At 47.5% G+C, this 13,266-nt stretch overlaps 1 protein-coding gene across 6 annotated transcripts in view; it reads right to left on the reverse strand.

Moving 5' to 3' along the window:
- Positions 1-13,266, reverse strand: part of mfsd10 (major facilitator superfamily domain containing 10) — a 48,835-nt gene that overhangs the window by 1,896 nt on the left and 33,673 nt on the right. For all 6 annotated transcript variants that reach the window (XM_031895306.1, XM_031895305.1, XM_031895308.1 and 3 more), the window contains 6 exons: positions 10,706-10,814; positions 9,368-9,479; positions 5,319-5,427; positions 4,284-4,374; positions 1,231-1,278; positions 46-135 (listed from right to left, as the gene is read on the reverse strand). In XM_031895306.1, the coding sequence (XP_031751166.1) occupies positions 46-135; positions 1,231-1,278; positions 4,284-4,374; positions 5,319-5,427; positions 9,368-9,479; positions 10,706-10,814 (559 nt within the window). The remainder of the gene's footprint in view (positions 1-45; positions 136-1,230; positions 1,279-4,283; positions 4,375-5,318; positions 5,428-9,367; positions 9,480-10,705; positions 10,815-13,266) is intronic.

The raw sequence follows: 13,266 nt of genomic DNA on the forward strand, positions 1-13,266 counted from the left end.
GGACATATTGAATCCTGGTTACAGAAACAAGTAGAGGGCACTCACGTGATGCTGATAGGATGGGTCCCAGAGCTCTGGCGAGAGCCCCCAGGCTGCGCAGGATTCCCATGACCGTTCCTTTCTGACTGGCCGACCCTAATCAAACAGAAAGGTAACTGTGAGGCTCAGGAAAAGGGCAGGAGCGCTGGCACAGGGGCATGGAAGGCTCGGGGTCGGACTGGGCCAGTGGGACACAGGGAAAAAACCCAGAGGGCCCCACCGACCCAGACCCGATACCCACCTGTCACCTGTTCGCAGCTCTCTCTCCCCCTGTCACGCAGAACAAAGTATAACCTGCATGCACGGAGGGGCAGAGAGGGGTTGGCAGTGGGTGAGCAGGCAGTGGGGGCCCCTGGGTAATACACCCCAGTCTGCCGCTGGAAAGGCTGTTGGGGGGCAGATCCTGCTCTACAATAAAAAGTAGTGGTCCCCGACATCTCTGCAATTAGTGACTCGGCAGAACCAGGAAGTGGTTTTATTATTTTGTTTAGTCCAAGAAATATGGACCAAACAAAATTATATAATTAAAATGAATAATTAAACAAAATTATTTCCTTATAATAAATAATAAAATGAAATTGAATAATTAAACAAAACTATTTCCTAATTGAAGTAGTGAGCAAAATGTATGTGAGAGACGCACACAGCATATTGTACAGCAGTCAGCCTTAGCCAATGTCCCCGTTAGGTGATTATACCAATACATTAAACGGGGGGTTTACCTTTAACCTTTAGTATGTTATAGAATGGCCAGTACTAAGCGGCTTTCCAGTTGGTCTTTATTATTTATTTCTTACAGTTTTGTAATTATTTGCCTTCTACGTCAAACTGTGGGGCTACAATCTTATTGTTACTTTCTAGAACTTTTTTTCTATTCCGCCCCTCTGCTGTTCATATAACAGTCTCTCATTCAAACTACTGCCTGGTTGCTAAGGTAATTTGGACCCTAGCAACCAGATAGCTGTTAAAACTCTGATCTGGAGAGTTGCTAAACAAAAACTGATATCATTAAAAAACTACAATTAATAAAAAATAAAGACCAATTGCAAATTGTCTCAGAATATTACTCTTCATCATACTGACAGTTAACTCAAAGGTGAACAAGCCCTTTAGTGGAAGCCATGGATCACATTGGCATGGGTGGTTCTACCATCAGAGAGGGAAGAATGGAGCAGGAGGAATGGTACGCACCGTACGTGGACACTAAGGAGGAGAGGCACGGCACCACGATCGCTGCGGCTGCAATAAAACAGAAAGATAAATGTGCAGAGGCCTTTGGTATCACAGGCAGAAGCAATGATCAGTGCAGCCGCGACCAACTGAATGGCGCCACTTTGCTGTAACGTGCCCCTGCGCTGGTTTCCCCTTTGCCCTGGGCACATCCCTGGCCTGACCATGTATTAGTGACACCCTCCACACTGGGAGTAATTGGGTGCAGACTGCCACCCTTACATAGGGAGCCAAAGTGCCTTGGCCTGGTTCTGGACTTTCCCGTGGGACCAGAACTAAGTGTAGAACATTCCACCTTTCTATATGGGGCCATGCCCCAAGTACTAACAGCCCTGCCTCCCCTACAGCAGCACAAAGACATGACCAGCACCAATAACATTGATTTAGTAAAACAGACTCTGTGAGTGAGGGTTTGTGTGTTGGTTTTCCTGGTCCAATCAATTCACATGTTACAGCTGCGGAACCATTGTACCCCACCCACACTCTGTGTCCGATACAGACAATAATACAGCGCAACTATTAATAGTCATACAGTACAACAGATATTGGAGGAAATGAGAAGAGAATGGAAGGCGGGGGGGGGGGGGGTGAGTAGAAAATGGAACAAGTCACACTGGGGGCAAGAAGCCAAGACCCCTCCATGCAGGGCATGTCACACAAGGACAGGTTAGTGAGAGACCCTTGTGGCCAAGGTGACAGCTGGGAGTGACCGGACCCGGAGGGAGGGACAGTAAGCACAGACAGCAGCTGATGGAACAGAAAGGGCACAGGCAGTAATAGTGAGACTGAAAGCCAATGGCAACTGGCCAAACCAACCTGCAGGCACGGTCTGGGCAGGGGCAACGATACTGTATCTGTATGGATATTAGCTTCCCCTTGGCACAATGGTTACTAAAGGACTGAGCCTGGTCGGACTTATGAAGGGAACTGATCCCAAGCAGTTGCACCTAGAAAGTAACTGTGCTTGATGTTAGTACATAGCAGGAGGCAGGGTGCGGCAGTGTGAGCCTGAGGGGTCACCCAGTCGCTGTGATACTGAGGCTGAGCAAGTGGCACAAGTTGGATGTTCCAGGCAGCATGTTCCTGCCATATGAATATCATGTGGGTCCCATGAGCACCCCTGCTGTTATTTACTGAAGCTACAAGGCTCCCCTGGTGTTTCCCTGCTCATTTCTAGCAATGAGACCATAGTGACTGAGTGAGGGAGAATGTTCTCATTCAGTTGGAGAAACACTCCATTACCCAGTCTGTGTGCTCGCTGGGACCAGTTCCCTGCCCCCCTTAGGCTCACAGTGTAATGCAACTCCTCCTTCGCTTTGTTCCAATATGAAGTGAAGGATTCTGGGACATGACGTCTTCCTGCTTCCCACAGAGCAGTGATCCCCAACCAGTGACTCAGGAGCAACATGTTGCTCACCAACCCTTTAGATGTAGCTCCCAGTAGCCCCAAAGCAGGTGCTTATTTTTTAATTTGACTTCCAAGTCCCAGAATCCATCCCGAGGTAAAGGGAGGGGCTTATTATACTGGGGTGGGGACTCCTCCCTGCATACAGGGATACACCATTCCCTCCATTCTGAGGAATCAGGCCTGTCTGTGTAAATACAGTTATATTTAATGCTGGCAGCTCAGATAGTGTTTCTGCACCTGTTCCACATAACCCAACTGAATGGGCTCAGGTTCATACTTTCCCTTTAATGGAAACGACTTCTGCCTATTTATTACACTGCACATCTATGCCCATGTTGTTGTTCTCCCTCCTTGGCTAAGTCTCGTGAGTTTGTGCCGTTGTGTCCGGCGAAAGGAACTGGAATCCTCCCAAGTCCCAATAAAGGAAACAGTTCCATCGGCCATTCTGCCCTTCTCCGCTCTCAGCACTTTCCTGCCAGAATATTAGTATCTGAGCAATGAAAGCTGAATGGGAGCTGGGCTGAGGCACTGGGACTCAGTTATCAACAATGGGCAGATTTGCCCGTGGGCAGTAACCCATAGCAACCAATCAGTGATTTTTCCAGCCAGCTGAAGGTAGTACAATTAATGCAACAATTTGATTTGTTTTCATAAGTTACTGCCCAGGGGCAAATGTACCCAGTGTTGATAAATAACCCCCACTACCAGTTAGTGCTTCCTATTGGTTGTGCAGTGCAGGATGGTTATGTTAAATGTATTTCATATGGTGAGACCCCAGATGTGTAACTGGTGGGGGGAGAGCAGAGTGCAAGCTGCACGTGACAGCGCTGTGTTCATCCCATGTACATGCCACTCTCCCACACTCACTCTCCCACACACTCACTCACTCTCCCACCCTCACTCACTCTCCCACCCTCACTCACTCTCCTACACACTCACTCTCCTACACACTCACTCTCCCACACTCACTCTCCCACACACTCACTCACTCTCCCACCCTCCCACCCTCTCCCACCCTCCCACCCTCTCCCACCCTCCCACCCTCTCCCACCCTCCCACCCTCTCCCACCCTCCCACACTCTCCCACACTCTCCCACCCTCTCCCACACACTCTCACCCTCTCCCACACACTCTCACCCTCTCCCACACACTCTCACCCTCTCCCACACACTCTCACCCTCTCCCACACACTCTCACCCTCTCCCACACACTCTCACCCTCTCCCACACACTCTCACCCTCTCCCACACTCTCACCCTCTCCCACACTCTCACCCTCTCCCACACTCTCACCCTCTCCCACACTCTCACCCTCTCCCACACTCTCACCCTCTCCCACACTCTCACCCTCTCCCACACTCTCACCCTCTCCCACACTCTCACCCTCTCCCACACTCTCACTCTCTCCCACACTCTCACCCTCTCCCACACTCTCACCCTCTCCCACACTCTCACCCTCTCCCACACTCTCACCCTCTCCCACACTCTCACCCTCTCCCACACTCTCACCCTCTCCCACACTCTCACCCTCTCCCACACTCTCACTCTCTCCCACACTCTCACTCCTGTATAGCAAGGCCAGGCTGGCCCGCAGTCACAGACACTTACCGAAGGAGTAGAGTAAGAGGCCGGCTCCCAGCACCAGTAAGTTAGTGGCCCAGCCAATCAGCAGGAAGGCTGGGATGAGCAGAATAATGGCCTGAGCAAGGAATAAGAAAGAGCATTAATTGTCGCTTTGCTGCTAATGGGCACCCAAACATGCTGAGTAACAGGGCGGCTAATGCCGGTACGTGTCCGGCTCACTAATCATGTGCCCTGGGGACAGACATGCTCTGGGCCTCCCTTCCAATATACTGACTGGACATTCTGCTTCAGTCTGTTCTACTTGTGCATAGTGTGTTACAGCAACATCCTCAATCGGCATTTTACTGGCCTCTCTGTATGTATGCCATGCTGTAGGCTTACTGGCAGCTCACTGTATGGCAGGATCAATGCATTCTGGGTAAAGAAGCACACATTGAGAAACGGGGAAGGACTGGCCTGACTGAGCACTGGGGGGTTGATGAGAATTATCCTGGGCCTGAGCCTTACCCTTAGCCTAGGATAATTCTCATCAACCCTTTCTTATTTCCACCACAGTGGCACATGGGGAGATTAGTTGCCCACGATAAATCTTCACTATTACGGGCGACTAACCATCCCAACATGCCACCTCACAGGCAAGAATGTAAATCGCAGATGGGATGGTATATACACAGTTTCCTTGTGAGGCAACTTTATCCAAACGAAGCGATACCATCCCACCTGCGATTTTCATTCTTGCCAGTGGGATGTCATGTCGGGGCCCCAAACATGGCCGATATGCTTCTTAGTTGGTCCTTATGCAGCTGCTATCTGCCGGTGTATGGCCACCTTTATGTGTATGGCAGGAAGAGCTGCCACACTGCTTGCCCCGGTTGGGGCACTTTACATAATGGCCATACATAACTGTAAGTATGGGAGGAAGGAATCCTCTGCAGGCAACACAAGCTACTCCCTACTCCCTCTATTATCAAAGGAAGGCATTTGTAGGAAGTAGAAGGCCCGGCCAGGCAGTTTATTAGGCATTCCCTCCCCCACCATTTGACACAATAGCAAACGTACCCGTTTCACAGCCTTGATTTCATTTCCTGGCCTGATTCTGCGAGCGTATCCTCCCTGGATCACCGCCATGGTGAGTCCGATGAAGAAAAACATCTTCCCCTGCTGCATGCTGCCAAAGGAAATCACACAGAGAGCAGCAGGTTATGGGCAGGTTATGGGCAGGCCTCACAGCCAGCAGCACTTAGAGCCCGGGGCTACAATGTCAGGCCTGTGCTTACTCTCTGGGCCAGCTGAGCTCATCCCCACGCTAACAAGTAACAGCTGCGCCCCCCCCCTCACTGCACCGTATTTACACCGCACAATCATAAATCACTGCACTGAAAGATGAAAGTCATCCCAGCAGGGATATTCATCAGCGGGGAAACAAGTGTTCCCATTACTCTTATCTCTCTCCCACACCGCTGCCTAGTTCTGCTGGGGTAACCACAAACTGGGCATCTGCTCAAACTCTAACACATTGCTCCCAATGGAGAAAGGCACACACGTATAAGGCAACCAAGCATTTGCCTGTGTAATTTTCAGCGTGTTTGTACACAAACTCAGCAACTGTGACTTTTTATCTTTCCAGCCAGCCCACTGCCCCAGTGGGATAAGTACAGTGGCTAGCAGTGAGCAAACTCTGCACTGCCCAATGGCAAATGTATCAGCTGGACACACATTAGCCAATGCTGCCTGAGAAAACATGTAAAGGAATAACAAGGCAAAGATGGGGAGCGGCTGAACTGTTGCACCTTCCCTCCCTGTAAGGACAGCTGCACAGAATGGGTCTGACAGAACAGCTGGTACCAGTACTATTGTGACACCATGTGGAGAGCAGACCAATGGCAGCTCTAGCCGCCACGCCAAACATAACAAGGCCACTTTCCTGCATGGGGGAAACAAAGGGAGTGTATGGAGCGCGGCACCCTGGGAACAGCTGTCTGAGAAGGATGGGAATCGTAGTTCACAGAACGGCAAATGGGTCAAGGGTTCAATAGCCTCTGTCTAAACACAACTCAATATTTGCACCTGAAATAACACTCCCTTGCCCCCGGCACCCTGACATCACCCTCACACCATGGGGCTTTACATGAGAATCAGCTGTATAGGAATCCAACCTCACTCATTAATAGAACTGCAGCTAAACAAATCAGGCAGACATGTTTGATTGTCTCTGGGGCTGATGATTGGATCATACTGCAGCCTATGGAGAGCCTTTGGGAGAGGTCTCCCACATCCGTATGCGGCCATGTATCAGTTGGTTAGGCTGTCAGAGAGACCCCTTATATAGGCCAATAAACTGCTGGCCAAGTTGGTAGCTTTAATCAGCCCTGTGTGCCCACCTTCAGATATACCAAGGGTTTATATCACAGGGATCATTTCTAGATAAAAACCAGCATATGTGCCAATTCCTAACATGCAACCTTATCACAAGAACACGCTTCCAGGCCCGACTGGCAATCTGTGGGTTCTGGCAAATGCCAGAGGGGCTGCTGTAAGGTGCCATAGACACTCACTATTTATTGGGCTGCTGGGGGGCTGTTTGGGCCTCTGTGTACTTGAGATGCCAGGGGCTATTTTGAATCCCAGTCCCGGCCTGCATGCGTCATATACATGTAAAGTAGTGAGCCCACACGGAAACGTTCCCATTGCTGTAACAGCCTGTGCCCGGCTCGCTCTGTGCATTGAAGTCATTATAGGGCTAAAGCCTGAGCCCCCCCCAGCCGCAATCTGATATACACTGTAACAGGGTCAGAACTGGGCACTTGGCTCATCTCATCCAAACCACTTGCAGCTGGAAATGCCAATGGCTCCACCGCCCAGAGGATGGAGGGCTCATTTACAGCTACACTGCCCAGTGCCAGGGCCAGAAATGATATACAAACTACAGCTTTACCTTGCCAAGAGATTTGTATTTGTAGGTAATGATATTTAGAGGAACGTGAGGGCTTTCCAACTGCTGGCTAGGTAAGAACAAGCACAAACAAGTGCCCCTTTCCTTATGGACCGCGCACAAAAGGATGTAATGGAGCCGAGTGGGATCCAGACAGGGGAACATTCCTGTACAGTTACAGATCGTCTGCGACAGGCCCCGTACCAATGCCCTGCACTATTGCCTTTCACGTTTTGACATAATAAACAGCAGCGACCTTATTGGAAAGGAAAAGCAGAGGGGGAAAAATGCAGTTGGACCTCAAAAGGTATTGTTCTCCCATTACACACCCCTTGCTATCCATAAAATAACTAGTTCCAGCGTAGTGCAATAGCCCCGGGCAGCTCTGCCACCCTCCCCTACGGCACAAGTCTCACCAAGTGACTGTATCTGGGCACTGGCATGGTTGCATCCATAATGAGAGTGCAGCCAGTGAGCAGTTTGGAACCCAGAGCTGTCTCTGCGTAGGGCAGCCCCACACTGTATAAGGTCAGACCCCTGCAGTAATGATGGAGCCCAGATCAATAAGTGGTTAAATATACATACTGAAATGCAAACAGGACAAGCCATAAGCCCAGATGCATTAGTTGTATTAGGCAGTGTAATGTGTCCATTACAGACACTCCTCTCACTCTATACTTCCCCCTTCATTGCACATTTGTATTATTTTCCACAATGGGCTGTGCCTTTTGCTGCAGAGCTTTCCTCATATTCCCATGCAGCAGAGAGAATCCTAATGCACCTAAAATGGAGCTTGAAGGCCACTGGCCCCTGGGAGCTCAGGGAGCAGGACAGAACCTTTCATCGTCCATGAAGAACCGGACTAATTGTGCTTTAATGTCAATTATGGATGATGGTCTTTGTGTGTATATATATATTTGGGGTATGGGTCACATTGCTACAGTTGCCCATGCACACTAAGATCTTTGGCTACCATGTTTTGGACCAGTGAGGAATCTCTATCTCTTGGGCCTGTGACCCGATCATTCAGGGACCTGAGCAGCATAAGAAGTTGCATTAAGTTGGTTTGGCCCCATAAACTGATGGCTGCTCTGCCTTCTCTCCAGCTACACTGGCAATATTGCTGCATACATGGGCACCTTACAGCAGCCAGTTTTGGACTGTATAAAAAGGAAACGTTGGGAAAGTTTTGCAAATTGTGTAAGTTACGTATAAAGTTACATCAACACTTACACAATTTATGTAACTTCCACAAAAACTGCCTGGAAACTTACATAACTTGCATCAAGCTAAAGAGAATTCAGGGGCAAACTCCACTGACCAACAATGAATTATAAAACTTAAGCTAAATCCCACAACCCCCAATGAACATTTATTATCCATTCTAACTATTTATATGAACTGCTTATTATGGAGTCACATCAGCCGGCTGTATTGGGATCTATTTACTATTTTACATGAACTTTGCTGGAGGGGAATGACAGGTTAGTGGGCCCCACTGCAACACCATTGGGGCCCAAAACTTATGTTACTTTCAAAAGAACTTATGTAACTTATGTATGAATTCCACTGGCCCAACTTATTAGCAAATGTTTTTACTATTTTTATGAACTACTACTGACTAGTTATTGGGCCCTTAACATTACTCAGTTTACGTAAAAAAAACTTACGTAACTTCCATATCAAGCAATGACAGCACAGAGCGGGGGCAGGTAGGAGTGTGGGGTTAAACCTTAGGGCAAACTCTTGATATACACTGCTTAAGCATAAAGTAACATCAGCTGGTTTAGCCACCAAAGGGCCATGGCCAAATGTTGGTACAGTGTGCTTGTACCCATATAAACAACTAGTACAGGGCCCTAAAGTTTTTGTAACAGTCACACTATAGTTGTCAGACTTTACAGCACTTACATTTTACTCCAAAAGGCCATACGTCACCCGTTGCATGTCCCACTATGCAGTGCTGGGGAATGCTGGGAAGTTGCCTTAGCTGGAACATGTGAGCCATTCTCTACTAGAGATTTTGCCCAGATTTACCTTGATCTGACCCCCCAATCACTATGGAACGACTGCCTGTTTGATATCAAATTAGTAAAAATAAAATAACAGCAGTAAGGAAATGTATGAAAAGCTGAGGCAATGAAATGCCATGCTAGTGAGCAGGACTGGGCCTCACCTGTTGAACTGGAAGCGCTGGTGGGTGAGAAAGCTGAGGGTGTACTCCAGCCCCGAAAACAGGAAGAGGTACAGGAAATAGACCATCCCCAGCAACCGCAGCTTCTCAACATCTAGGCAGAGAGGGCAAATCAGTACATTAGGGGAAGTTTCGGCAATTTGTTACTGATACAACCTGAAAGCTGCAATTTAATAGACATTTTTGTCTATTTAACAGCGATAAGATGCAGAAAGGTGAATAGTTATAAGGGAAATAAAGCCCCCAGTGTGCTTGGATTCTATTCATTTACTGCTGAGCAACTTCACTCATTCAGCAGCCCTATAGCCAGGGCCAACATAACAAATCTCGGGACCCAAAGAAATGTACTGACCACCCACTGCCACCACTGTAGTGGGCCCTTAGTAATTGACACCAGTGCCCAACTATTGGCAGCAAGGGCCCCTGCTTTCATTCAGTGGCCCCCTAATCAAAACCAACCCCCAGATGCTGCTGTATAAAACAAAAATATTTACCCCCGTATGTACTAAAAGATACTAAGTTTGCCCAGGATAGTCACCTATAGCAACCAATAAGATGTTTACTTTTAAACAGGTGATCAGTAGATTCTATCTGCTGATTGTTTACTATGGTGTACTGCTCCTGGGAAAAAAGTGCTTTTTATTAAATATAGTGGGTATTATCTTAACCCCCCTGGGCTTAATATTCACCTTGCACATGTAACCCTGCACCCTGGGATGATACAGTGCCCTATCACTTTGTCCTAGAAGACAAGAAAAAGAGCCACAACAGCAGATATGAACAGAAAGCAAGTTGATTTGGGGATGTAATTGCCTTCTTATAAAGGTTTGGTGAATGTGAATGAGAGATCTCTGGGCTGCTGAGTGTGGGAACCCAACCTGTGAGCTGCACAAAGGACAGAGCTTTAGCATCTGGTTTCACTGCTCTGGCCCTTATTATTTGCAAAACAAAACTGCAGCCAACATTGTATTGTTGAACTTTAGCGCCCCCTACCAGTTTCATTAAGAACTAAAAATAGGTGGTACTCAGAGAATCGCTTTGCTGCTGGAGGAGCTCGGCTCCACTGAACTTGTTCAACTACAGAGTTGTAGGGCTGCATGAATGGTTTAAACCCTTTTACTTCCTGCCCCTGAAGAAATTGGGGGTATGCAAACCCAAATATAACCAAGGAACACCAGCAGTCTGTGCAAGAATACATTATCCCCAGGGGTTCCACGTGCATGGAGCTGCTGGGGTTCCTTTGGCCGGTTGTTCATGTTAACTCGTTATGTTGTACAATGCAGACCAAAGAGCTGATGAAGAGGAAAGCTTTGCACATACTCTCAGGGGAAGGAGAGCCCTTTCTTCTTGTGATGGCTGAGAAATGAAACAGAGCAACGGGACTGAGCAGATCTGAGGCCCCTTTAAAACCAGCCGTTACAGAAGGAACCTAGACGGAAACAAAAACACATACTTAGTTCTCAGTTTGGGAGAAGCAGCTTAAAAAAAAAGATTATGTATGACTTCTGTATTGCAGCTAATCAATAGTGAATTGCTTTAAAAAGTTATGTGTATTCTCCCTGCTTTGTCTTGAGATGCCCAAACACAGGCAGATTTAGTCTGCGGACTTGTCCGCCCCAGCCTGTTGGCATAAAAGGGACCAAAAATAAAACTGGCTGATGGCAGCGTTATGAGTTTGCATGGAACCCAATCTGAATGTAACATAGTAACATAGTAAGTTAGGTTGAAAAAAGACATACGTCCATCAAGTTCAACCATAATGCCTATATATAACCTGCCTAACTGCTAGTTGATCCAGAGGAAGGCAAAAAAATCCCCATCTGAAGCCTCTCTAATTTGCCGCAGAGGGGAAAAAATTCCTTCCTGACTCCAAGATGGCAATCGGACCAGTCCCTGGGGCAACTTGTACTAAGAGCTATCTCCCATAACCCTGTATTCCCTCACTTGTACTGAGAGCTATCTCCCATAACCCTGTATTCCCTCACTTGTACTGAGAGCTATCTCCCCTACCCCTGTATTCCCTCACTTGTACTGATAGCTATCCCCCCTACCCCTGTATTCCCTCACTTGTACTGAGAGCTATCTCCCCTACCCCTGTATTCCCTCACTTGTACTGAGAGCTATCCCCCCCTACCCCTGTATTCCCTCACTTGTACTGAGAGCTATCCCCCCTACCCCTGTATTCCCTCACTTGTACTGAGAGCTATCTCCCCTACCCCTGTATTCCCTCACTTGTACTGATAGCTATCCCCCCTACCCCTGTATTCCCTCACTTGTACTGAGAGCTATCTCCCCTACCCCTGTATTCCCTCACTTGTACTGAGAGCTATCTCCCTACCCCTGTATTCCCTCACTTGTACTGAGAGCTATCTCCCTACCCCTGTATTCCCTCACTTGTACTGAGAGCTATCCCCCCTACCCCTGTATTCCCTCACTTGTACTGAGAGCTATCCCCCCTACCCCTGTATTCCCTCACTTGTACTGAGAGCTATCTCCCCTACCCCTGTATTCCCTCACTTGTACTGAGAGCTATCTCCCCTACCCCTGTATTCCCTCACTTGTACTGAGAGCTATCTCCCCTACCCCTGTATTCCCTCACTTGTACTGAGAGCTATCTCCCCTACCCCTGTATTCCCTCACTTGTACTGAGAGCTATCCCCCCTACCCCTGTATTCCCTCACTTGTACTGAGAGCTATCTCCCATACCCCTGTATTCCCTCACTTGTACTGAGAGCTATCTCCCCTACCCCTGTATTCCCTCACTTGTACTGAGAGCTATCTCCCCTACCCCTGTATTCCCTCACTTGTACTGAGAGCTATCTCCCATAACCCTCTATTCCCTCACTTGTACTGAGAGCTATCTCCCCTACCCCTGTATTCCCTCACTTGTACTGAGAGCTATCCCCCCTACCCCTGTATTCCCTCACTTGTACTGAGAGCTATCTCCCCTACCCCTGTATTCCCTCACTTGCTAAGAATCCATCCAGCCCCTTCTTAAAGTTATATAATGTATCAGCCAGCACGACTGATTCGGGGCTATGTATTATAGCATTAGTAAGGCAAAACTCACCTAGATAAGGACAATCCTCATATAAACAACACATAAAATACCAGCAAGACTCTGTGTCAGGCAGCCATTAAATGGTACAAGGGGAGGAGCCCAAATCATTATATCCCTATGTACTAGGGATAATCCAATGCTAGAGAAATAAAATGAAACATTATGAGCGAATGTATATATCTGTTTTTCACTCCAGATGAAGATTAAAGTGATAAACCTTTCTATTTTTAAATTTTGCTCACAATTCTTTAAATCCTAGGAGTGCTGTCCTTTTTCCAGTGCATTTGTTTTGGTACTAGCACCCAGGTTTTGTTGCTGCAAATGGTGTGCACCCTATGGACTATTTTGTATATATATACACATTATATTAGATGTTTAAATAAACAGTTTTTGTTTCACCTAAGACCTGTGAGTGCGGGACATTTTCACTCTCTATTATATATATATGTATGTATGTATGTATGTATGTATGTATGTATGTATGTATGTACAACCTATCACAATGAATAACACAGTGATGGTCAATAGACCACCTTAAACAAATTACCCACATTCTAAAAGCCAAAATGGAATTATTGGTTCTCCTATCTGAATAGTTATACCAAGCAGTCTCCCATACGGTGTATAAGTTACAAAAGCAGAATGTAAATGAAAACAAAATCATTAAAATGTAAGGTATAAGTAAAGAACCCCCCCCCCCCCCCCCGGGTCTATCCGACATTAATGTCTCAGTCCTTGAAGACTCTGCAGTGTCCCTGGAAATAGCAGTCCCTTTTATGCGTTTCCTCCTAATGCAGCCTTAGCCTTGGTTCCACAAGGT

Source organism: Xenopus tropicalis, chromosome 1 (assembly GCF_000004195.4).
Source record: "Xenopus tropicalis strain Nigerian chromosome 1, UCB_Xtro_10.0, whole genome shotgun sequence".
NCBI classification, from domain to species: Eukaryota; Metazoa; Chordata; class Amphibia; order Anura; family Pipidae; genus Xenopus; species Xenopus tropicalis.